This window comes from Phaethon aethereus (genome assembly GCF_964289735.1).
Source record: "Phaethon aethereus genome assembly, chromosome: 4".
NCBI lineage: Eukaryota > Metazoa > Chordata > Aves > Phaethontiformes > Phaethontidae > Phaethon > Phaethon aethereus.
Window position 1 is genome coordinate 71,546,642 of NC_138578.1, and position 26,311 is coordinate 71,572,952.

Sequence of the window (26,311 nt, forward strand, 5' to 3'; positions counted from 1 at the left end):
CCTGGCACTGATTTACACCCAGACGATGCTTCCCATCCTAGTAAATGATGGATTTCTTCTATTTAAGAAAGACCGAGATGATAGGTCTGTGTTCAATACCTGATAAAACCCCAACTCCTGATGCTGAACGTTACAAAATTAATGCAATCTAACAGATTCCCTTCAACTGAATGGTTAAGCAATCCTGCAACAGAAAAAGTCTACAGGGAGAACTGTGAGCAACAGAAATCTTACTGTCTCCCTCCCTCTGGCCCTACTGTCCTTGCCACCCATTGCCCAAAGTCTACGTCACTGGCTTAGTTCCAAGCTGCCGTAAGCAATGAAGAGAGGAACGCTTGCATACACTAATCCCTCATCAGTCTCTTGCCGTTTGCCAGATTCCTAATCAGATTCTCATGCACTGACCAAAACTGCAGTACTTTGCAAAGCAGAGAGCACAGGAGAACTTCACATTTGCGTGGAGAACTGTACTCCCAACAGTACAGAACGAAAGGAGTCATGGCAATGTTTCCCTGATTACTGGGGTTAGTATGATCATATTAAAAACCAGCACCCAGACTGACAGTATTTGTATCAAGAGCATCTGACAACATCCCTTTAGCCCTCATAACACCTTTGTGAGGTAGGTAATTCTATCCATATTAGTGATGCACAAACAGCTGCATTAGTGATGCATAAACAGAGAGGTTAAATGGCTTGCCCAAGGTCACAGTGCTAGAAATAGAGCCTGCTTGCTTTTATCTCTGTTATCTGCTCTGAGCACTAGACCTTGCTTCTTTTCTGAACACATTTGCCCCACAAGACATACCTACAATGTATAAATAATTCTTCAGACCATTATATTTTGATTCCCTAAAGTCTCACTGTTAAAAAAGTTGGGTGTGCAGTTTTACCAGTTCCACGATAATTCCTAGTTGTTGCTTAGTCTGAGAGAAGGGCAAGGTTGCAGCTTCTCTTTTGAAAAGTAGGAAAGGTACGGTTGGATAGGACAGCGCAGGAAGGAATCGCATAGGAAGAACAGGCACTCCCAACTTGGGATAGGTTAACAGCAGTAATATTTACAAATGCTTAGAAAAAAATAAAATTGGAAAAGTTCTAGAGTAATTTCTTGCGTATTTTACCAGTGATGATTTTGTGCACACATAGACCAACTCTTCCCATTCCAGATGTATTAACAAGATGTTCACAAATTTTAGAATATAAATAAAAAATGCAATGCAAAACCATTACACTTCTAAATATTATAATCCATTTCCTAAGTCTCCATTTAAGTAGTATTTGATTTCCTAGTCTGGCAGAAAAATAAATGAATTTAAAAAGATCCCTATTTATAATTAAAAGAAAAAATAACCACCCTGTATTTTATCAAATTTATTCAAACATGAAAATTTAATGACTGATCTTTTCCTACCATGTATGCCTGGTCCAGAGCTTGCTTCCTGTAGTCGAGTTCTTCCTCTAAATAACCCTTCTGTTTACTGAACAGGTCCTGAGCAATAATAAAAACAAGGGAGTGTTTGTTCTTTATCCTAATTCATGAAGAATCATAAATGCCATCATTTTTATGTGAGCTTTCCACTTGAAAGCAAAGAAAATCTACAGCCAATGACCACATTCATCCTAAGGATATCTGGAATATCAAATTTACATTATTAGCACTTAAAACACTTGTATCATATTAACGAGTTATACCTACAGAGCATAGACCTCTACACCAGCGTACAAGCCTGCCCGGACCCGACAGAAGCGCGCAGAAAGGCTGAAAGGCGAATGGGAACACGCGTGCACGTGGTCCAACAGTCCTTCCTTGCACAGGGCAGGCCCAGGGAGGAGCGGGAGGAACGCCGGCGAGCGCCCTTCCCCGCTTCTCTGAGAAAATCCATGGGCACCCTTCAGGAAATCATGAGGAAACCATAACCTGTGCTGCGGAGCCCGTCCTTCCAGGCGGGAAGCGAGGATGCGCAGCGCCCTGCCTGGGTGCTGCAGCGACATTGCCCCATGCATTAGCGAAGCAGGAGTAAAAGCTCAGTTCTCAACTTGTAAAGGTAGGAAGCCAATTTGAAACGGGTGAAGTGATGCCCAGAGAGGTTAAGTGACTTTAGCTGAAAAGCTGAAGAAGTTTCCAACGTACCTAGGATTTACAGGGGTTTTTTTGCTTTTGTTTTTAAAACCAAACTCATCAACTTTCACATATGTCCGTATACACACACATATATTATATAACACAGGCTGGGCTTTCAGTGGCACTCAATATCCAAAAGCATGATGTTAGAAGGAAGCTGTGGACATTTGAATGGTTGTCTAATAGGCAAGTGAGACCTGACTGGTGACAGTGCTCTCGCAAAACGTGCTATCATCCAAAATACTCTAATGGCAAGTAGAACATAAAATAGTTACTTTATTTTAATTAATTTTTCTTTCAAGACAGGTTTTCATGCTCAAAAAAAATTAGTAGTAGCCCAGAACACAGAGAAGCCCTTTTTTAATTTAATATGTTGAATAGAATATGTTATGTTTAATTAATATGTTAATTCATATGTTAATTAGTACGTTGAATACCATATAATATGCTGAACTTAATACGTTGAACAGAAAAAAGAATGAAAAACTCTTGCATTTCCCAACATAGAGAATAAATGCCAAATTAAATACATAGGGTTCTTCAGATGATTGTAGCTTTTATTAACAGCATAAAAAAATCAAATGTTGCTGGTCTGGTTAGTTTTATTGGATATGGGATTGCCCCAAAGCCACTTATTTGGCCAAATTTTGCCTTCAGACATATATGTGGGCTTCCAACAGTTTTTATGTCAGCTGTCAGTGTAGCACTGGCATATAATTTGCCTAAGCATGAACCATGATGATGAATTCTCACTCCAAACATCTGGTTTAAAAGAAATCCATTCTGATTAGGAAATTAATGCTTGGGAGGGGCTCAGAGCATAAAATGACTACAGACAACCTCCCACTTGTTAAGAACAACTCATAACTGGTGACAGCAGAAACATACACGGCCAATACGAGAGGACTCAGAGGAAGAAGTTCCTATTGTTTTCTGTATAAGAACTACAATATCTATTATTCAGGTTTTTTGTAAACTTGGAGTTCCTTTAATTACCTATGAATTAATATTGAAAGTAGAACAAGAGTTTAAGTCGAGTCAGACTTTGGTCTTGGGGCTGGAATTCAGTTACCCACAGATGTAATGTCGCTATTATAGCCATTTTAGTGTATTCATCTGCTGGTCCAGAAGGGCAGAGGTCTCCAACAGGTCCTGTATTTCTCAGCCCCTTATGGACATCTCCAGAGCTCTGAAGAATGTACTATGGCATTAGACAACATGTTTAAGCAGCTGAATCCCACGTTGACTATGCAGGTGGCATTATTTTCTTACGTGGATTACAGCAACCGCTATGTGGCTGTTTGTAGAAGATGCAATGCCACCGTGCACCGCATAACGCATGGTAAAGGACGTGCTTACAAGTGTCTGAATACCAGATAATTACACTAACTTGCCCAAGACTATAGAGAGGGTCAGAGCTACCAACAGATCCGAGAATAGCAATGCAGCTGCCCTGATCACGCTGCTTCTCCAAAAGCTACACAAAAAGCAAGAGGGAAGGAGACAAGAATAGGATCTCAAACTCTTAACATGGATTCCAAGGACAATTAAATCAGTGTTCAGCCCTTCTGAAAATGTCACGCTAGAATATTATTTCTGAACTCATTTCACAATTGAGTCAGTCGCTGGCAATGCAGACTCTCAGATTGCTATGGTAAACAAACAGACACAGGGCTCTCTGGAGTAAGACTTGAAAACATCACAGATAGTAAGTGGAAAGGTAATAAACCAAGTTAGAGAGAAACTATTGTTTTCCAATTCCTTTTATAAAAGAATCTAGTATTTGTGGACACTTTCCCTCTCCAAAACCTTTGCATTTTTCCGTAACAACAGTTAAAGAAATACTAGATGTGGAAAGGATCATACCTATGTTAAAGTACAACCAGTATGATGGGCTACACTCAACAGAGAACACAGTCTGAGCACTTCTTTTTTCAATTGTGGCCCAAATATACACTTCTTCAGTGGCCCTGGGCAAATCACTTAACCTCCCTGTCTCAGTTTCCCATTCTTTAAGAGGAATGTAATGCTGATTACTTATCTACCTGTAAAAGGTGTGGCGAGGATTAATCAGTTTTTGTAATGCCATTTGAAGATGAGAAGCACAGCATGCATGGTAAAGCAATTAAACCAAATTTTCATTCCAAAATCCTTTGTTCAACATATAGAAAAAAAGGTCTGTATAGCACTGACTTTGTTATGCAAGACAGAAAAGCTTTTGAGAAAACATTCTGTCTTTAAGTACGAAGACCTTGGGGAAAGAAAGGTCATCTGGAGTAAGAGGTCTTTACAACTTGTCCAGAAGCTGAGTATCAGAGAGCACAGGAACATCCTTGACAATTCTACTAACGTGACCCCAAGATTAAAAAGATGATGCTGTTGCCAGACAAATTAATACACAAAGCACAAGGACAATTTCACAGTGTTTGATTAATATGCTCTGTAAAGTTATGCCTTCATGTCCTAATTTGTATATACTTTGCTATTTTTGTTCTCTATAGCTTTGACAGTTCCCTCCCACCCCAAGGCATACAAGTAATAAATTGTTCTAGAAACCTCTTGCCTATTTTACCATGAAGAAATCTCTGTTACATAGAGAAAGGCAGCAAATCAACCTGTGATGAAGTTTATACACATTCCCTTGAGATGAGTTTACCTAAATGAATTCTATTTTTAGTTATTGTTCCTTACCTTTTCATTCTCCAGATCTAACATCTTCTGTGTCAGTGCAGCTTCTGTCCCCTCTATCTGTTTTAACCACTACACAAACATAGCAGTGTGGGGAAAATAAAAAATTAAAAAAACAGAGCTTTCAAAAAATTTGCACCAAACATTTTGCAAGTTTGTTGGCAACACTCCCAGGCATATGCTCCCCCCTTACCATCTATTGACTTTGAACTTACACATGAATAAACAGGTTGTGAAAACAGGCAGAATGGAGGACTACGGAAACTCATACTAAAGATTAACAAGTGGAGGCTGTTTTCCTGCAATAAATTAAGGGGTTTTCCCCCCTGTAAACTTCAAGATACAAAATAGACTTGGGTGAAGAATGCAAAATTAACCTGATTGTTTCCGACTTGATGTACCCCATGCTTGCTGGCCTGATTGGCAAAACCACCATATGATTTCAGGGCACCAGTCCTGCTTTTTTCCGGATGTCAATTTAAACAAAGGACAAGGTGGCAAACTCGATTCTCTATTTCGCACAGTTTGCCGCACCTTTGCGGGAAGAGGCTCACTTCTAAAACATCGGTCATGTAGAGGGAACAATAACACAGACAGACAGATGGAAGTTCACGCGGTTGCTACCATGAATCCCTTACCAATTTTTTATCCTTTGTGATAAACGAAACAATCAGAATTAAGAAGAATGGCCATTGCACTTCAAAGGTAAAATTACATATTGTAATAGCTAAATGCATGGATAGAAGGTTCTTGCTTAATTACTGACTGTCACAAGGATTACATTAATATTCAGTATTTAAATGTATTGGAATTGATGGGAACGCTCAGTTCTGAATTGTTTTATTTCATCTCATTTCTTTACTGGTCTACAATAAGGATCAATAACTAGCTTACAGACAGTATAGTTTAGACTAATACTTCTTTTTGCAGCATCAGCTCCCATTAAGACCAGCTGTAGCTTTGACACCGATAATTATCACTTTCCTCAAATGCTTTGCTTGCTAACACTAGACTACTCATTTACTTTAATTCTTTTGGTAAGCATTACACATCGACTTTTTAAATTTAGGGTTTTGGTGAGTTCACTGGGGCTCAGATGCAAAGGTATTAATAACATACCCATTTTTCTCCACAGATTTAGATAGGAAATCTGCAAACATAAGTTTACAAATAAGCAAAATGTGAATTCATTAATCCTTCCTGTTGGACCTTCCATTATTTAAGAGACTGGTGGATAAAAATGGAAACTTATTTTATCTACTTCGCAGGTTTAGCTTGGTACAGAGCTGAAAAAAGCAAACAGGAACACCGTATTCCACAGTCATTCTATTCTCATCATCTTTGTTTTCTTTATTTTGAAGGTGACAGACTGGAGATGTTCCTAAGGAAAACCTCACTGCTGACAAAGGATTCGGCAAGACAGTGAGCATTCTGAACACCTGAAATCAATAGAAAAGGGAAGTCCTCAACACCTCCCACAGCTACCCTCAATATTTGCAAGTAAAGGTTTATTTGCAAAAATTAGAGGTGTAATTTTTTTTAAGGTATGAATGACATACCAAACTAAATGTTGATTCTGATCTTCCCATGCCTGTAAGCCTTTCTGGAACCAAGAGGCACAGAAGAGACAAGCATGTATTTAGGACTCTCAATCCGTTGTACGATTCCAAATAAGTTTCTGGAATTGTGCCAGCAGAACCCAGAATCTTTCCTTGTCTGGCAGCCTGATTTCCAAAAGATGACTTCTAGTGGCTGAGTATAATAGATGTGATCTAAATAAACACTGAGTGTGATTAACTGGCACATGTGAATATAACCAGCACAGTATCTATGTCTGTAGTACTATTTCTCTACCAAAAGATCCCGTTATGAGATGATTATGTATCATAGTTTCTTGTAATTAAGAAACTATAGGAATGCACATGAGAAGCTATCTGGCCCTTAGCTAGAGGGACATCTGAGGTGGATACGTTACACTGGAGAAGGGAGTTGCTTTACATTTCCTTTAATTTAAATTCAGTATATGCACCCAATAGGATTTATGTTAAAACAATCATCCAGTTTTACTTATCTGATTTTATCTGATTTTGTCTGTGCTATAAAACACAGTATTATGAACCGTGGTATCATGTTCATTTTGTTAAGGACAGCATAAGACTATTTTCTGTTATTCTTTGTCTTAGTAAACTTTGGAGATGAGTCCAAAGATTTTTTTTCCTCCTTTTGTTATGGAGAAAATCAGAGTCACTTGATTAGCCTGCACCTCAAATGTGCACCATGAACAAGAGAGGTTTCATGCTTCTCAGAGTACCCTCTTGATTCAATTTGCTATCAGCTTGTACTTACTAGTTTGCTATGAGGCACTTCACTAAAATGACATAAAATGGAGAGACTCCGTAGATAACATCAACTATTCTCATCTCAGTCTTTAAATCCAGTCTATTTACCTATAGAAGATAAAACTAAAATCTTAATCTTTCTGATGGAGTGTTCAATTTCTGTAATAACCAGATTATATGATAAGACCACACACAAAAAATAAATCCATTAAGGCAAACTAGGAACTAGCAGAAATTTTGTTTTAAAAAAAAGTGAAATCAAATTATAGACCAACTTTAGCATAAATAAATACATAAATAAAGTATCCATTGTAATTGCATGTTTCTATTAATTTAAGGAATTATTTCAGTTGACAGAACTTCCAATCCCTTATTGCTGTGATCAGTTGCTAATGGAAATAATTTATAGATAACAAAGTGTATGTTCTATTCTGCACCACTCTGATACAAATTAAACACATTCACTAATTCCAGTGGCATTTTCTGCACAAGCACTTGATTTATTGAGCAATAATAACCCAATCCATTCCCTAAAGTTTGGCCAGTTTTGCTCTCTATCTTAGCCTTGTGTACTGGGGTTTTTCCACTTTCCTTATTGGATGCAAAGGGCTATGATCACATCCTCTTTCTAATGCTATAATGCAATGAAAGGCATAAGGGTTATAGCACTTTTCCTAATTTTTATTTTCCTTATAGCAATTACTCACTTTAAAAAATTATTATTAAATTACCTAATGTAGATTCTCTACATCAAGATATTTAGATATGTAGATTATGAAAATTATACCAATTAAAATAATTATTGCAAAATGATCAAATTTTAATTTTAAAGATTTAATAGAAACCTATGCAAGGGATGGACAAAGCTTCATCAGAGAAAATGTTTCTTAGTTCTAAACGTCATCATTATTCATATACAGATTATATTCTCTCTGTAACTGGAAGAGTAAGGAACTAGCCATGCAGAACTGAGTGACCTGTCTGATTACCCATTTTGCACAAACTACTTTTTCACTATCTATGCCCAGTAATTTATGGAGGAAAGGACCATGGACCACTCAGAGCTTTTTCAGTCATACATAGAAATGGGTCCAAAATGGACCATGGTGGTACGACTTAGAGGACTTCCGAGCACCCTCTTCCCAGAGAGCTGAGGGCATTGGCACTTCTGACAATGAAGTCTCTTTTGTTAAGTGGCTTTTTACTACTTTATTCTAAGGGAGTATCTCCAAAATTTGTTTTTATTTTTCAATTGGGTTTATTTTGTAAGTTTGATTTTACCTCAAGACATCGCAATCCCAACAAAGTCATGGAAGGATGAATACATGCTCCAATGCAGACAACTTTAACAGAAAAGCCATGCTTCCCTGGCAAAGTTATGTGATATCTTACAAGACATGGTCAGTCTTCAGGCAGAGAAAAACCTTTACTGAATTCTACCTTTTCACAGAGGGAAAGCACAGTCCCAGCTTGGATTATTGCAACCTGTTCTTCATTTCTCAAATTCTAAAATACAAAAAGATGCATTTTAAATTGTGTTGGAAATCCATCCTTCAACCCAAGTGATAAATGTTAACTGTACTTTAAAGAATAAATTAGCTATAACATTCAGCATTTTATAAACATGACCAGAAAGGATCCCATGACTGAAAGTATTAAAAGCTAAACAAAGGGTACTTAGTTTCCACTCTATTTCAGTACACCACTCCCACAAAACTTTTGCAACAGTTCATCACTCAATGAAAATTAAGTGGTTTCTGTCAGTGATTTTGAAATTTCTTTTTTTTTTTCTAGCCAGAAAAATGCCAGTTCACTGGACTATAGCCCTGCAGCAAGTGAATCTCCCCCTCATGCCATTACAAACATTACAAAAACAATGCAAAGAACGAGCAAGTACCTTAGGAACCTCCACAGAACTTTCAACATAAAAAGTACATCTAGACCCTAAAACTAGTATTATAAAAGCCTCAGTCTGTTAAAGCTACCTTTAAGGTGGACCCAGCTCCATGGATGTTTGTGCCCAAACCGCATGACCAAGACTTTCTACTGTATTTGGCAATACAGGGGAAGAAAGCCAACTAGTAATCCTTGCCATTCTTCCCAGCAAATCCACTCCTGGCAGAGGCATCCTTCACAGGTGCTACTATTACTACTCAAGAGAAAAAATTCATTAATAACTTGGTCTGGCTTTGACTTCCTTATTTTTCTCCCCTAGCCTGTTTTATGTCTTTTCCCTCTGCCTACTACAGTGCCTTTTTCCCATGTCATTCAGCCAAGATCCAGTCCTATCTTGATAAAATACGCTTTTCACTAGCATCAGTTTAACTGAAAGGTTTTGTTTCAAGTTTGTTAAAGTAGTAGCTAACCATTCATATCGTTCATACAAATATAGGTATATAAGAATCACTCTATGCATTTTCTTGTATGTTATTTACTGCTGTGGGGAAAAAAAATGCTTTGAAATAACCATAAAGCTAGAGGCATATTTGAAATTTAAAAATTGTTACCCCATTATCTCCAAGAATATCTAGCTTCTTCATAAGTTCAGATATATTCACGTCCTGAAAAAGATGTTCAACACTTATTTTTTTTTACACAGTGGTTAGAAGAAGTTTTTATATGCTATATTTTATATCCTTTATTCAATTCTGCATGCAAAAAGACTTGAAATATAAATAAGTGAAACATTAATTTTGCATCACAATTACAAAAGCGTTACTGAAATTTTCAGAGACAAAACCAAATGTCAGCAGGTTGCAAAGCAACCTGGATGTCTGTGTATGAGGGCAAAATGTTGCTGCATAATTCACGTTTACCACTCTGCTGATGTATGCAGATGAAAGATCAAAACTGATAAACAGGCTTAAAGGACTGTTTTTTTCAGTCTATTTGGAGTGGAGCATTAAGCATGTCAGGCTACAGAAGTTAAGATGACAGAGCGCATGAACAAAATAATTGTGAAGAAGTTTTGAAGGGTGGTTTTTTTGTTTAACAGAGAAAATAAAAAAAAAGTGAAGTTTCAAATCAGCTTTAGAGTAGAAGAAGGGAATATGAACAGTGGGCTGAACATGCTCCTCAAAACACTATCAGTCCACAACCTGTGTGAGCAGAAACCACATTTCTCTGCCAGTCAGCCCCCAGAGCCACAAAAAGCAGTGACCCCCCCCCTCCTCCCTTATTAAGGCCCAGTCACTGAAATCAAGAAAAACACTCCTCATACAAAACAAGAGAGGAATAAATTCACACAATGTCTGTATTTTACACAGTGCCAGGGACAATTCCTAGGCCCCAGAACTTTATTTTTTACTTTAAAAAGTTGTTGGAAAGGTTCATGGGACTGTTTAACCTGCGCTAATCACATTCTCCTGAACAATCCCAAGTATGGTCCGCAAGTTAATTTGGACCAGGGATCATTCCCATCGACAGCTTGTATGTGGCCATGCTATCTGAAGGTAGGAAGGCTTGAAAGCATGGGCAAAGACCAGTTCATGTTAGTCTGGAATACTTAATACACGTGCACAAAGCCTTGTCAAATGCTGGCACCCTCAACTTCTTCTCATGTTCAGCACTTCTTACAAGAGGCCAACATTTCACAGGGCTGTGTCTTGGCTCACTAGTTTAATTCCTTACAGCATGAAACGTGCTGTTTGCATCTATGTGTTGTGCAGCTGCATTATAGTAGTAGTCAGGATGATCAATCTTTAAAAATTTTTAAAGTTAAATTAGCTACGCTTGCAAATTATGTAACTACATCAGATTACATTTGCTCATGATTCTGCACCTAACAGACTCCAGTGAGGAAGGCTTAATAAGAAATGACAGATTTCCTGAAGACCAGACACAGATGCGGAGAGGATCTACAAATTAATCCATCCTGGCTCCAGAAAAGGAATAATGTGTTGTGTTCAATTTAGTCTATCCTGAGAAGACAGACTCTTCCTCCCTCTCTTCCCTCTCTCCCTATAAACTTCAGCAGCGTCTCCAAATGTTACATTAGCTATTAAACACGGCACATCGATAATTTGAGAATGGTGCAAAGCTTAATACACACTTGTGTTTGGATCGGTGTTAGAAACAAAACTATTGATTACGATCAGCATTGACAATGTTGAATGGAAACACCTTTAGCTGATCAGTTACACTAGTGAAGAATGGAATTCAGTAAGGCATGCAAGTTCTTGCACATACTGAGCCACAAATACTCATTCTAACTCACTTATTTCCATGATGAAGCATATAGGAAGATTTAGAAACCAAATCAGATTTTGCATCGTTCTAGAATCTAATTTGCTACTGATGGCTAACAATTTTGAAAGCCATAAAAAACTGAAAACATACAAAAAGTCAACAATTTCAGTATGCCAGGTGCCTGCCCCTGCTTCCACGTAACCGAACTGAAAGGCAGATTAAAAAAAATACCTCTGTTTAGGAAGGCAACAGAAGACAATGGAAAAAATATGAATTCTAGATCCTGGTAAGCTGTACCAGCTACAGCCACCATGCAAATTAGAATAACAGATAAGCTAAAAGGCAGGTCTGGCATCCCATGGAGGCTCTATGTGAAAGGTAATACGCTAACTGATGACTCTTGGTGTGGTTTGGGAAATGACTACCCAGCTACCCTGCAGGTAAGAATTGGGTTTTAACTTTTTTTTCTTTTAGACTATTCAGCTCCCTAACAATATGCAGCCGGCAATTTCAGTTTATTTCCACTACAGACAGTATTGTGCTTATTAAGGCACTGAATAGAAACCAGCTTTCTGTAAGAGGACTTGTAAACACAATTAGAAGCATAAATTACTAGTGAGTGCCATGGAGTAAAACGCGGAGAGATATTCTTCTTCAGTTACTCATAGAAAAGTTACCCTGGCCGGTTGTGCAACATTACTAACAAAGCAAGTCTGAATTCAGCCTTAAGTGAACCAGCATGCCAATCAATTTGTACAGCCAGCCTATTCAAGGGAGAGCAGAAGTGAAAAGAGTCATTCTTGCTTCCTCATAGCAGAAGCTAACCAAGTGAGATCCCAATGGTTATCCTGTGCTTCATCTAAAATGATAGACGGAGTCCCACCTATTTGAATGAGATCAGGCACCTCATGACTCAAGGCGCTGGCCTAGGCAAGTAACTTACACATACTAATTCAAAGAACAAAATGCATAGGCACTTCAGTAAACTGAGTGTAAAATAACAGGGGAATATCATATTTCTCACCTTGGATGAAAACATTTAATATCAAGGACAAAGTACAGCAGCAAGCCTAACAATGAATCACATCAACATCCAGTCTTCTCTGCAATGTTTCTAGAGCAGCACCCTAGATGAAATGTAAATTATTTTGATTGACCAACCTTCATTTTCAGTGATAACTCCTGACAGACTATGAGATCATACTCTTACGAAACCCTTTCCCTAGTTAAAAATATCCTTTCTTATTGTATTGATTTTTTCAGATTTTCTTCCCTACAGCAAGACGGCAAACCATTTGTTTGGATATTGGGTTGGTCATTCAAAAAAAGTTCCTGACCATCCAACTGTTACCAACGCTCTACATATACCTTTATTCCTTCCTGCTGACAGAACAGTTGAAGTGCACTTCCATTGTTTTCAGGGAAGGTGGTTATATGAAGATTAAATGCCGGCGACCTTCGTTCTCTCTCCTGAGGAAAGATTTTGTTTAAAAACAACACTTGTGATTATTTGTAAATATTTATTTCCCACCTTTACAAAACATATTTGTACATTAAAAAGGCAGATTCCTGTTCACATTCCAAATACACAGTATTTCCTCCTACTCCCACCATATTTGAAGGATTTTGGGTTTAGCCAAGCACAAAAATGGCGTTAGCTTCCAGCCGATTCCATGCACACACAGTTTCTGCCAAGTTAACTGACATTCCTCAGATGCAGGAACCCTTGCACGCTGGCCAAATAACTGACTGGAGCCCTAAAAAACTACGCAGTTTTTATGTTGGTTACAACCTTATTTAACTATTGCTTCCTTTCAAGGAACAAAGAACAATTTAGGAAGAAGAAACTGCACAAAAAAATTAAACTCTGTCATGAAATAGTATTATCACTGAAGATTTTCTCAATAAAATTAAAGCTGTGTATCTGCTCCCTGTTTATTCTACGGTTAACCTTTCTATTAGAGCATGTGAAAATCCCCAGTCCTATTCACTGCACAACCCAGGATGACAAAATATGTTGAAAGGCAGGACCTACTCTACGTTTACGATGTTCTTTGTGCCAAAACTAAAAAGTATAAATTCCCATTTGTCTAAAATTATAGTATTTGTAAAATGAATAGAGCCCATCTACTTGATTTAATGTGTTTCTTCAAAATACCAATCTGTTACTTCTTCAGAAGGCAGACATACTTAAATTAGATTTTAACTTGCTTATGAAAATGACTGGATTGAAGGGCATCCGAGGCACTGGGTCTAACTCTGAATTCTCCATGGCCATCAGAATATGAGTGAAGAAAATCAGATTTCCTCTCCGTATTACAAGAGGAAGCACTTGCAAGAAGAGCTTCAGTTTCTGACAGAATGAGAGAGAGCTACTGCAAATATTTTAGTTCCTACGACCACCCATGCATTGCCCAATTTCCTAAATTACAAAATTAGGTTCTTTAATTGATGTGGCAAGCAGGCGGCATCATTTCACTTCAGCAAGTTACAAAGCATGGAGATCTTGTCCATTAACCAGTTTAAACCTAATTTGAAACTACAATGTAGAGAGACAAAACTGTGTACTCTATATATTTTTCCCCCTCATAGGCTCTATTTTAAATAATTTTTGTATTAACAGTCTAATATTGAACTGGGCTTAAATGACCTAGCTGTTGTAAACCAAATCCAGAAGCTTAATTCTTGACCAAATTCAGTTACCATTTTAGATTTTTTAAAAAATTATTTTATTGCATTAAACTCACCTGAATTTGTGTGCATTAAATCATAGACAAATGGTTGCGTTTTCTACTGTAGCCTCATTTTTTTCTGAAATAATTGAATTGCTCTCAAAAAAATACTGTCATGATTACCAGAAGCATTAATGATTCTACTAAAGCATTCACACTGTCAGTCACATTTGTGTCTACATGCCTGCCTACTAAGGAAAAAAACCCTTCTCTTGCAATCATGCAAAAACACTTCCATTGTTATTCTTGGAGACAAGTCCTTAAAGATTTGGCACATGACAAAACTCGACACATCACAATAGGCTATTTTTCACGTGATTCTTCCACGTGAAAAGACATTCATGAACAATGGATGGAAGCATTTTTTTTTTTTCTCTTCCTAAGAAAATTTTTAGGATTGTTATACTTCTAAGAACACTTAACGCCTTAGGAAGCAGTTTCTAGTGTAACTGCCAATTAAAATGCTGAATTGTTCAGTATTTTACTTTACGGTTGCTTAATAAAAGATAAAGATACATATTAGAAAACATTTTTATTTTCCTGAACATCTACTGTAATACTAATAACCTAAATTCATAATTTTGAATATAATGGGCTATGACATCAAAACATTCAGTTGATAAAGTAAAGGATTAAAAAAAGATTAAGAAATGTCAAAGACAAAAAGCAGAAAGTCCACATAACAGGAAGACATGACATTTTCATCCTTATCGGAGAAGTTACGCATGCCAAGATTTTTGGTGAAACGTACTGGGTGATGAAAATTATGGCGGAGTGACAATGAGAGGTTTCTTGGAGAGTTTATTCTAAATGCTGTTAAGATTGCTGATGATCTTTGAAACCGAACAATGTGTTATCAGGCAATACAACTGTGTGACAACTCTGCGTCACACACGAGTAGTTTAGTGTTACTAAACCCAACATGGGCCTCATTTACAAGGTGATGAGAACCATTGCTTTCCACTGTAATCACAGGCTACACGTTCAAATTGCTATTCACAAGTAACTCCACTGTTATTTCATTTGTGCAAAGTATAGAATTTGTTTGCTATTGGCAACATACTATTCGCACATACAGAAGTTGTATTTGTGCTTCACCAGTCTGACTTTCTCAGAAGGCTTTTTTTTCCTTTTTCCATTGATTGATGCCAATTGTTTTCCAGTCCATGATCATTTTATAGCATCAGAAAATGGATTTCAGGTAAGAGAAATTCTTTCAAAGCTGCTATCAAAACGTGTTCTTTTAAGATCATTTTACTTCATATGAATGTTGTCAATGTTAAATCAATGTAATTAAAAGCAATTATACATTGATGTGATGGATGTGTCAGATCACTGCATGCAAGATGTAAGAAGGTGTGTTAATTAAAACAATGCCAACCAAGGCTGTAGTATACATACCAAGTGATTTTACATGCAGGAAAGGAGCAGTTATGGAAATGAAACAAATAAAAAAGGCAAAATATTGCAAAACAAAATATTTTATTAGATGAAAAACAAACTATATGCAATATATATTAACTATATTACATCTTTATAAACATTAGTGAGCACTCTCTCCAAAACACATTAAGGCAGTGGCATCAATTTCATTATCCCAAGATACAACATTTAAAAAGTAGATACCTAAGTGATTTCCCTTAAACATGCACCAGACATCAGTAATCTTTACAGGAATTTCAGCTTGGGTTCAAACATTATTTCTGCTCCATTTGAGAGTTTGCAACAGAGAGAATCTCTTACTTCAAGCTCTAGCACTCTGAATTCTAACAGCTCATTCTGGTCTTTTGCATCTTGCATCTCGTTCTTCAGCTGATGCTCTTCTTGTTCCATTCTGTAAATCTATGAGACAAACACAACATCATAACACCCTGTAAGCAATGGAAAAGATACTGTACAGAATTACAGGCCAGGGGCTTAGACAAAACTGTTAATTATTTCAGTTTCTCATTAGATGCTGGGCCTTGTCTTGGAGATAAAGAAGGAACATCACATCAGAAAGTATTTGTGAGAACTGCCAGCAGAAAATGGTCAATGATCTCTTTTAGAATAGTCATCTGGAAGTATGAACAGTGATATGAATATTATATCTAAATAAGTTAAGCAATACAAGCTGTCTTTTAAAAACAAAGTGAATGAAACTGGATTACATTAACATTTGGGTAGACTGTTCTCGGTGTCTTTGCATAACTAGACATGTACTCTTTACAGTAAATGAAAGATAGTAATAGAGAGGATTTAATGGCTATTTTTTAATTTCCCAGATTTGCGCTTTGGGGTGCTAGCAGCAACAAAAGAGAAATGAAAAAATTAACTATTCATTATGCCCACTAATAGCTTTGGTCTACTGTCTAGCTCAACTGGACAATCTTTTTATTTGTATGAAACTAAACAGAAGTGTAACGTCTGGCATAATGTACTATAGCGCTTATCACAGCCATGATGTCTGAATTTATTCATGTCCGAAAAAATTAAGTTCAGCTGTAGCTACTTTTAGTAATGAATTTTTCTTTGGTTATCTTATTGCTATTATATTAATATTGAGCTACTAACTAACAAAAATAATTCTTTGACTTCCTGAGTACTAGCTAACTTTCCCACCAATATCAGTAATGAACAACGAGGATGCTCAGCTCTGAGTATCCTAGACAGTAAATGATACAATAGTCTTAAATCAATCAGTACTACTTAGTGTGTGGAAAAACTGTAAAAAATGGAAGGCTGAAGAGAGCAGGCAATTTTATTAGCGATCAGGACAATAATCATCTTCGTGTAACTGTTTGACAAAATACAAGATTCCACATTACGCTTAATACTTTAGATTGTGTTTTGTTGGACACTAGAAACATCAGCCAACTTGGGCTCTACTGTTGGCTATACAACATGTATTACACAATGAAGAGCAGCTTCCATTCCCAAAGAGTACAAAAGCATACTGGTACTTTAATCAGAGATTTTTATCCTAATTTCTGTTTCTGGAGAGAAACAAAGCAATCAATTTTCATGTTGATGTTCCAGTAGTTAGTACATTCATTTCCTTTTGCCATTCCTTTTATAATAAAGGGCAGCAATTGTGAAAATATTCCCAGATTCTGAACACGTACCTTCTCTAGCAACTCCTGATTTGTTCTGATTAACAGCTGCTTTTCTTCTACCCATTTTGAATCCTGTGGGGAAGAAGAGGATTGAAATATTAAAAATACATACATTTTGTTAAAGACAAATGAATAACCACAACAATTACAAGATTTCAGACATCATTGTACATTCAAGTATAAAAATGGTCACACACAAAAAAATAGAGCTTTTACAAATATTTCAAGGATAAGTAGCATTTTAAGCTACAGAGAAAGTAAAAGTTCATTTATTTTCTTGAAGATGAGTCACTTGTTTCCTAATATGTTCCAGCTAAGCACATACTTTACAATCTTTACATATAGCAATTGTGAGTCAATGTGGTTGTATGATATTTTTATGACATTTTAAAAATGTTTATTTACTCAGCTTAATCCAAAACTACTTCTTTCCACTGCAAAGAGTTGGGAACTTTCTTGCAAAATCATCCCATTTTGAGTGGGGTAATGCATCTCCAATGGAGAAAGGGAAGAAAAACGTTTAATTAACCCAAATAACTGAGAATAAGCTTCAGTGGTATGCAGTTAATTGCCCTCTGCTAAAAGTGTGAGAATCAGACTAATACACAGTGTTTGTTGTAAGGAATTCAAGGCTATGGAGGAAGTGAAGTGATAGAAGATATTCTATACTCTATTTGAAAACCATATTTCCATTTGATCACTTGTTCTAAAGCCGATCTTGGCTTTTAGGGTTTCCTATGGCTTCAAAAGGCCTTATCAAATATCCCTTTAAAGACCCAAGTTACAAAAACTCACTGCCAGCCACAGCTGGACATTGAGATCTAATGAATTATGACAGCCAAATTCACTTTGTTCTCCCTGTAGAGAACCGTATTTACATAACTTAGCTCATGCTGCTCTAATTTAACAAAACAATACCCAACACTTAATATGCCATATTAACTCTCGATCAAATTATTTTCTAGATAAAAAGGACAATTTACTTAAAAACTAATTGTCTTTACTAAAGTATTAAGGTTGATACATTTTTGTCAGCAAGGTATTTGCACATTAATGCTGCATGAGAAATTAATGAAATCTGGATACCCCAGCCCATCAGCTCGCCTTGAAAAGTCAACCAGAAATATCTAAAACATTACGATAAAATATCTGCATTTAAAAAAAAGTTTAAAGTTAGTTTTTGTACTTACTGTCCACTACTTTTACATATTCTACTGTTCCTTGTCCTTTTCCCACTCATATATAAGAATACACAAGTGCATTTTAACTTTCATGCAGTAAAAAAAGCTCTTCAGGGTTATGTTGTTAAAAGTATCACACTAAGAATAATATACTAAGTACTGAAAAGGCATAACACTTGTCAAGAATTTTTGAAACAGATGGAAAAAATGTTGAAAATAAAAGCCAATGTCTAGTTTAACATTTAACTAGCATTTTACTAAGGGCAAGGAATGAACAAAGAATTGCACTCATGGTCTTCGGGTGCATATCCCAATGCATGCATATGGTAAAAGGCAGGTTCAACTACTCCAGTTCACACAAGTAGGAAAAAATGGATTAATTTGCCCTATTGATAATTAACTTTTGTGTCTTTCTTGATGAAGTTAGTTCCTCTTGACTTTCTGAGAAAATCTTAACTTCAATGGGATTATACTTACATACACACCAGGTCACCGACAGACCTGAGCATTTAAAAAAATAATAAAATCCACCTGGTACATTACATACTCCAATATTTTGAGATATATTATATACCACTATTAATATTTTATAAGAATTTCTTCTTAATATAATGTTTCTTATGCCTGCACTTCAATGTACCTTGAAGAAATGGATTATTAGTCTTTTTTTACATCTTGGGGAATTCTGACAGATCGAGCTCATGAGAGATTAACAAGAATCATTGACACTTACTTCGAAATTACACATATAAGCCAAGCATCAAACAAATTTTTACTAATAAGATTCTAATCTCCTGCTCTGAATTTGACTTCAGGAAAATTGTGAAGGTCTTCGCTGCTTCTGTTTCCTAAAGCTGCAAAGTAAGACTAAAAATTCCTGTTTAATACACTAGGATCTTCTGATTCATTGTTTCCTTTTCAAAAGAACTTTAGGGAATGGTTCTCTGAATGAACACCTCACAAGAATTATTAAATCATCATCACTACCATGACCACCTAAATGACAAAGTAATAATTAAAAAAAAAAATCACATAGTGCACAAACAAGTGAGTTTATCATCACAATCATTTATTTTGTGGAATGTAAAACTAACAGGTCAGGAGAACTGAGCAGGTGCTGGAGTTCCCAGGAAGACACTGTCACCACTTCTACGGAAAGCTGATGCTCAGTATACAAACTAGCCCACTAGAGACAATATCATATTGCTCCTCGTCACGACCCTGTTGGCCTTCTCAGGATTACAAAGAGGTACAAGGTTGAAAATGTGGTTATGAATCTCAAAGTAATAACTAATTAAGTTCTCATTTCCAGGCATACCTTTTTGACATACCATTCTGGAAGTAAAATCACAGAATTTCTTACATGGGTATCCATGTTGACTTATCTTGTTTACATAGACAGTACTTACATTTTACACTGTTAATAGCCAACTATTTTGTTAATGTTTCCAATTACACAGCAATTTGTCCACAACACCTTTATCATCAACATACTAAAACGTCAGCAGTAGATCCTTGAGAGGTCTGCAGTTTCATTTATTCTTCCAACAGCTCAGTGAGCCATCATTTTTAGATTGATAACATACTCTCGATTTTTAGTAATATTTTAGTTACATGGAATTTACTAAGCAGATTGCAGTCTGTGTGGAAGCTAGCACAAACAATTTTTATCTTTAATTTCACTATGGTCCCAAACCATTCGTATTTATACAGAATCTTACAGAAATTTTTTTCTTACAAAGAATAAACCATAAAAATAGTAATGTCATCAACTCAGCGTTATTCATAGGTTGTTTTTATTCAATGCTAGAGGATCATTAGGTTTTGAAATGTATATCTATAGATAGCTGTATCTTATTTTATTACTGTATGCTACCTGCAATCTTAAAATTGTTATTTCAAACAAGAACATGTAAAATAACATCTCCCCCATTTTCTCGGGGCGTTCTAGCAGTTATGCAACTGAACATCTTTTAAATGCACTCTGATAACTCTTAATCAGCCTTCCTGAAGATCCTAGACATTACTAACTATGCATCAGTAGCTACATCTTTGCCAGGTATTTACAAGATATACTGAAGCATAAGGCCTAATGTTACTCTGTGGGATTGTATGGGAATTTGAAAGCAGTTGGCTCCTCCAAGAATTTAAGCCCAGGAGAGTAACACCACAAGCTGCTTCCTGTAACCAGACACACTCAGAGGTTCATTTCTGTAGCTGAAGCATGTGTGGAAGTGATTTGGTTTTTGATTTTTTCTATGCTACACACCAAAAATATTATCCAGTACAAATATAGAGTATTTTATTGTAATTTATAGCAAATATAAACAAAACGGAAAAGACGAGAAAGGCCTTCACCAAATGACAACGGGAACAGAATTTACAATGCATGTACATGCGGTTATTTTGATATTATGCTTTAGTGTATTATGTATTAGAAAATGAATCCTTAATGGCATTTTCTTAGCCTACAAAATACTTTATTTTAGTCATCTATTGCTGGACCAGCAATTAAGCTGCATCAGTCACACCAGCACACCAGCAAGCAATGAAGATGGCAAGGGCACCACTGCATGCAAGGGAGAAAATGATGTGGCAGAGGACATTAAGAGAGCCTTTTACCTGTCCTTTCTCGATTAGAGCTTTCTCCAGGTCCTCAATTTTTGCCTGACACCTGAGAAGATCAGCTTGCAGTTGTTCACGAGTCTGAGGAAAAAAAAAGTATCAAAAAGTGTGTGTATATGCATGCACACCCAGGTAGATTTAATTACACACAGAATCAAAGTAAAGATACTTTCTACCCATTTATGGGTTGTCCAGGCAGCTTTTAATGCTTTTCATTAAAATAATTGCTTTTGTGTTTATGTTTACAACCACCAGTTGAACAGCATTTTTCTTTCCTGGCCTAAAAAGATGTTATTGTCACATATTCAGTCACAAAGCTCCTCCCGGGGTGGGGCCGGGGAGTCAGGAACTGAAAGATCTCTAAGAAGCTGTTCATAAGCTTTACTAATTCAAGGCAATTGGGAAAAGAGGGGCAAGAGAGAAAGAGAATTGCAATAAGCATTGAAAAAGGCCCATAGGTAAATATATTGACCCAAAATAATTATATATCCCATAAAGAGCACATGCCAGTCAGTTTTCCCCATTCTACGTCATTAGTACTTTAACTACTACACTACCATAGGTATTAACCCCCAAGTCCAGTGATGCCCTAAAAGGGACTGGATCATACATACTAAGCAAAAAGGATATAAACCAAAGGATATCTGTGGAGACCTTCTGTCACTGAGGCTCCCTGAGCTACTGCAAGTACTTTTCTCACTCTTTTTCAGGTACACTTTCACCCAAGCAGTTTAAAACTTCCTATAGGGATTTCCTTCTGCATCTTCGGGTCCTTGTTGTGTACCTTAACCCTCATCTAGAAGTATTAGGAAATGTTCATCCCACCAGAACATCGGGCCCTACAAAACCAACCATGCAAAAAGCTACCTTCCGACTCACTCAAAAGACGGATTTTCACGGATGTGACAAAAGAGACAAAAATGCCACAAGAAAGAGCAACAATTCCAAAGTGTACTACAGGGACAGTTTGCAAATTTAAAAAGGCTATTACAGAAATATTCGTACCAGGGTCCCCCTTCCCATGAAGGCAAAGGAAATATATAATGGTCTCTCATAACTGTCAAACACACGAGTGCCTCAGAAACTTTAATAGTAGATGTAATTACGCCCTCCACCCCAATTCTAGCTTGAGCAGTGATGTCCAAAGTCCTTATTGTTTTCCTTGGCTAAGAGTCCTACTTAAAAAGAGAGTGTCAAATGTGACTAGACTTTTGTAAGATGCTGAGAACTCTAACAAATAAAGCCATAAAGCAATAATTCTACTATTATAAGAACTGTATTTCACAGGGTGGGGAAAAAAAAAAAAAGTTAAGGTTGGTTGAGAGGCACTTCAAAGAATCTTGGGGAAAAAAGCCTCCAAACAAAACATGACACATTTTAAAGTAAACCCTGAATCTTCCACGTGCTGACTCTGGGGATAATAGACAACATTTTTAGCTGTAAATATCTCCAGATAATGTCAAGCAATCTACATTCTTCTGTAACTTTTAACTGGAAAGCTTTGCTTATTAAGACACAGAGGTTCTGTTCCCACAAGCATACTGTTTCTAAACCTGAGAATATTCAGTAAGTGGATTTTAAGATGCTTTCCAGAGAAAATGACATAGACGAAATAGTGCACATGTATGCCTAATAACCATCAGCAATCTAGCAATATAGAATTTTGTGAGTATTTTATTAATTGTTCTAAACAGTTCTAAACCATTACGCTAATGGCAGCTCCTGCTTTGGGATAAATTGAGTCCATGCCCATCAGTAATTTTTAAACCCATTAAAATCTTTGTCTTTCTGCATTATTAGCAACATGTTGCAGTGGCACAATACAATGAAGGCAGTAATATGTAATAATTCACAATATTTAACACATTTCTCCATTTCTGGGATTCGGGGGTTTTTTTTGGTGGGGGGATGTAGGTTAGGGTTTTTTTTTTAATGCTTAAACAATTTTTAGAATCACAGTCTCATTGAGGTTGGAAGGGAGCACCTGTCCAACTCCCATGCTCAAATCAGGGTGGCACCTAGAACAGGTTGCTCAAGACCTTGTCCAGTGGGCTTCTGAATATCTCCAGGGATGAACATTCCACAACCTCTCTGGGAAACCTGTTCCAATGTTTGACTGCCCTCAGAGGAAGAAGGATTTTCCTTAGGTTTAAATGGTATTTGAATTTGTGCCTGTTGCACCTTGTCCTTTCGCTGGATCCTGCTGAGAAGAGTCTCATTCTATCTTCTTTACTCCCTCCATCAGGTATTTACACAAATTGATAAGATACCCCTGAGCCTTCTCTTATCCAGGCTGAACAGTCTCAGCCCCTCTTTGTGCATCAGGTTCTCCAAGCCCTTAATCATCTTTGTGGCCCTTCGCTGGACTCTGTCCCATACGTCCATGTTTTTCTTATACTGGTGGAGCCCAGAGATGGACCTAGAAGTCCAGATGTGGCCTCATCAAAGACGAGTAGAGAGGAAGGATCACCTGCTGCACACCTTCTTAATGCAGTCCAGGAGGCTGTTAGCCTTCTTTGCTGCAAGGGCACATTGCTGGCTCATGTGCAATTTGGTGTCCACCAGGACACCCCCACATCCTTTTGTGTAAAACTGCTTGCCAGCAAGCCAGCCCCAAGTCTGGTGCCTGGAGTTATTCTTTCCCACATGCAGAGCTTTTCCTTCCCTTAGTTGGATTTAATGAGATTCCTCTTCATGCATTTCTTCAGGCAGTTGAATGGTTCCTCAGAATTGCAGCACAACCATCTCATGCATCAACCACTCCTCTCGATTTTGTATCATCTGCAAACTTGCTGCAGGTGCACTCTGTTCAATCATCAAGGTCATGAAGGAAGAGGTTAAATAGTACTAGACCCAGTATCAAACCCTGGTATACATCACTGGTGACATACCTCCAGCTGAACTGTCTGCCACTGATCACAACCTTGTTGGCTATTTCAGACAATTTTCAGTCCACCTCACTGTCCACTTGTCTAGTTTGTAATTCATCAGCTTGTCTAAGAGAATCTTACGTGGGACAGTGTCAAAAGATTTACTAAAGTCAAGATAAACAACATCCACTGCTCTCAACTCATCTGCCAAGGCTATCAAACTGGTTAAGTGTGATTACCCTTTCGTAAATTGCTACTGATCACTCCCAGTCACAATCTTGTCTTTCAGACATTTGGAAACAGTTTCCATGATTATTTGCTCCATCCCTTTCCCAGGGACCAAGGTGAGAACGACCAGCTTTCAGTTCCCCAGATTATTCTACTTGCCTTTCTTAAGACAAGAATGGCATTTGCTTTCTTACAGTCCTCAGGAACCTTCCACAATTGCCACGACCCTTCAGAGATAATTGAGAGTGGCCTCACAACGACATCAGTTATCTACAGGTTCAAGCTGGACTTGATGCAGAATGAAGGACATGAGGTGAAGATGATGAAGTTTCCAGCCCTATGGATATCGCTTGCCCATTTGGCTGTTACATGTTCTTTGGTCAGCAATCACAATAGTCATTCAAGTAGAGGGTGACTTGTAAATACGCTACATTTCTAGACATGCCCCTATCTGCAAGGAGTTGGGACAAAGTAGAAGATATTTTGCCTCTAGTTAACTCAGTCCTATTTTGATGCCACTGCTGTTCAGTGAATAGATCTGGGGACCAAGTCAGAGCTCACCAACTCATTAGGTGATTTCTCTCCTCCCCAGTTTGGAGAAAACAGAATGGAAGATATTAGCATGACTTCTGCTGACCTCATCTCTGCACTAAATGGTTAAACACAGTGGCAGCAGAAAGGTAAATGAAACAGAATACATACTCTCTCATACTTCAAATAGTACAGAGATTTCTGTAAGAATAAAAAAAACATTTATTTCAGAGAGAGTAAACAATAAAACATGCTAACCTAATAGGGATAACAGTTAGCTATGTACTTTTTAGTGGAAGAATAGTCTCAAACTGAGGTTTTTAAAAACTAATTATAATTTCATACATTTGACAAAACACTTGAAGAAAAACCTCCTTTGTCAGATTTGGATCAGATTTTTAATATACACATATGATACAAGTGCCTAAGTACTTATAACAACCTACTCTCCAATTCATTTTAAATCCATCATGCTGCTATGCAAATTGCAGATTCAACTGGGCTATCATTCTCAATAACACTGTCTTACTACTGAAATCTTTAATAGATCATGCATGCTAGAATAAAGTATAATGGTATCTTTTTTCTAATCGCACCAGATGAATCTAAGTTGTCACCTTACTGATAATATCCTCTAATCCTCAAGAACACTACGCTTTGCATTTCACTGACCTGCAAAGGTATCTCCTGCTGTTCCAAGTTTTTTCAGCTTTTTCAATTATTTCAGAGTTAAAAGAAATTTCAGTTAAAAAATTACCCTTGCTTCTCTCTCTGCATCCAGGGTTCCACCAACTTGTTCTTGAAGCAATGCATATGCTCTTTGCAAAGCTTGATACTCTCTTGTTAGCTGGCAGAACCTTAGTTCAGCTTCTTCTTTAGGCGTGCTCTTAATGTAGAGGGGAAAAAAGTGGGTTTGTATAAATATATATGATAATGGGTTTGTTTATATAGACAAACAGAACAAGGAACACAACTCATACTGAATCTCAAAGTTTATTAAAGGCTTAAAAAACTAAAACAAGTGGAAATGGAAGGAAGGATGATTTGATGATGATGCAGAAATGCAGAGATCAGTAACCGCATCTACCTTACAATTTCAGGACAGCGTAAGTTACTATGTAAGGCAGTAATGTATAGGAATGGGAAAAAACTGACTGGGGAAAGATGAGAGGGAACATGCACCACTGCCTTCAGCAACTCCAGAGCCACAGGGGCTTCAGAAGGGGTTTGTTCTGTTTGTCATGCAGTCCATCACTCCCTCCTTACTCTTTTCCTCTACAATGCCAGGGTAACGCATTTTACCAGCACAAGCACACTAACACAGAAGTTATATTTGAAAAGCCAGAAGATGGTTTATTAATTATTTTTTAACATTAAATATTTTTATGTCTTCATTTTCTTTGAATTTTGAGCAACTGACATCAACACTTTCAAGGTCTTTCCTATAATGCTGAGGGCAAGAAATATCCTTCCCTTTAATGAATTTCTGCTCCGGGAACTCAAGCTCAAGAGAATTATATATTATTTGATATTAAAGCTAGAAAAATAGGAAGCTTCTTGTGATGGAGGAGTATTAGGCACAAGTTAGTGAACAGGAAAGGAAGATAAAAAAGAGCATCTAATTCGTGCTTTGTCCTCAGCCCTGCAATCTTTTCAAGTAGGCCAGCTGCACTGTATATTACAGAGCTGAGACAAAACATGTCAGTGGGTGT

General features: G+C 37.1%; 1 protein-coding gene across 2 annotated transcripts in view; it reads right to left on the reverse strand.

The window, feature by feature from the left end:
- Positions 1–26,311, reverse strand: part of JAKMIP1 (janus kinase and microtubule interacting protein 1) — a gene marked incomplete at its 5' end in the record, with an annotated part of 90,715 nt that overhangs the window by 19,497 nt on the left and 44,907 nt on the right. The window contains 9 exons of one of the 2 annotated variants that reach the window (XM_081999545.1): positions 1,412–1,489; positions 4,814–4,882; positions 8,590–8,655; positions 9,657–9,710; positions 12,706–12,807; positions 15,813–15,911; positions 17,174–17,236; positions 20,968–21,051; positions 25,357–25,485. In XM_081999545.1, the coding sequence (XP_081855671.1) occupies positions 1,412–1,489; positions 4,814–4,882; positions 8,590–8,655; positions 9,657–9,710; positions 12,706–12,807; positions 15,813–15,911; positions 17,174–17,236; positions 20,968–21,051; positions 25,357–25,485 (744 nt within the window). Of the gene's footprint in view, positions 1–1,411; positions 1,490–4,813; positions 4,883–8,589; positions 8,656–9,656; positions 9,711–12,705; positions 12,808–15,424; positions 15,912–17,173; positions 17,237–20,967; positions 21,052–25,356; positions 25,486–26,311 lie in introns of those variants that run through there. The other variant, XM_081999546.1, reaches the window with a different exon arrangement.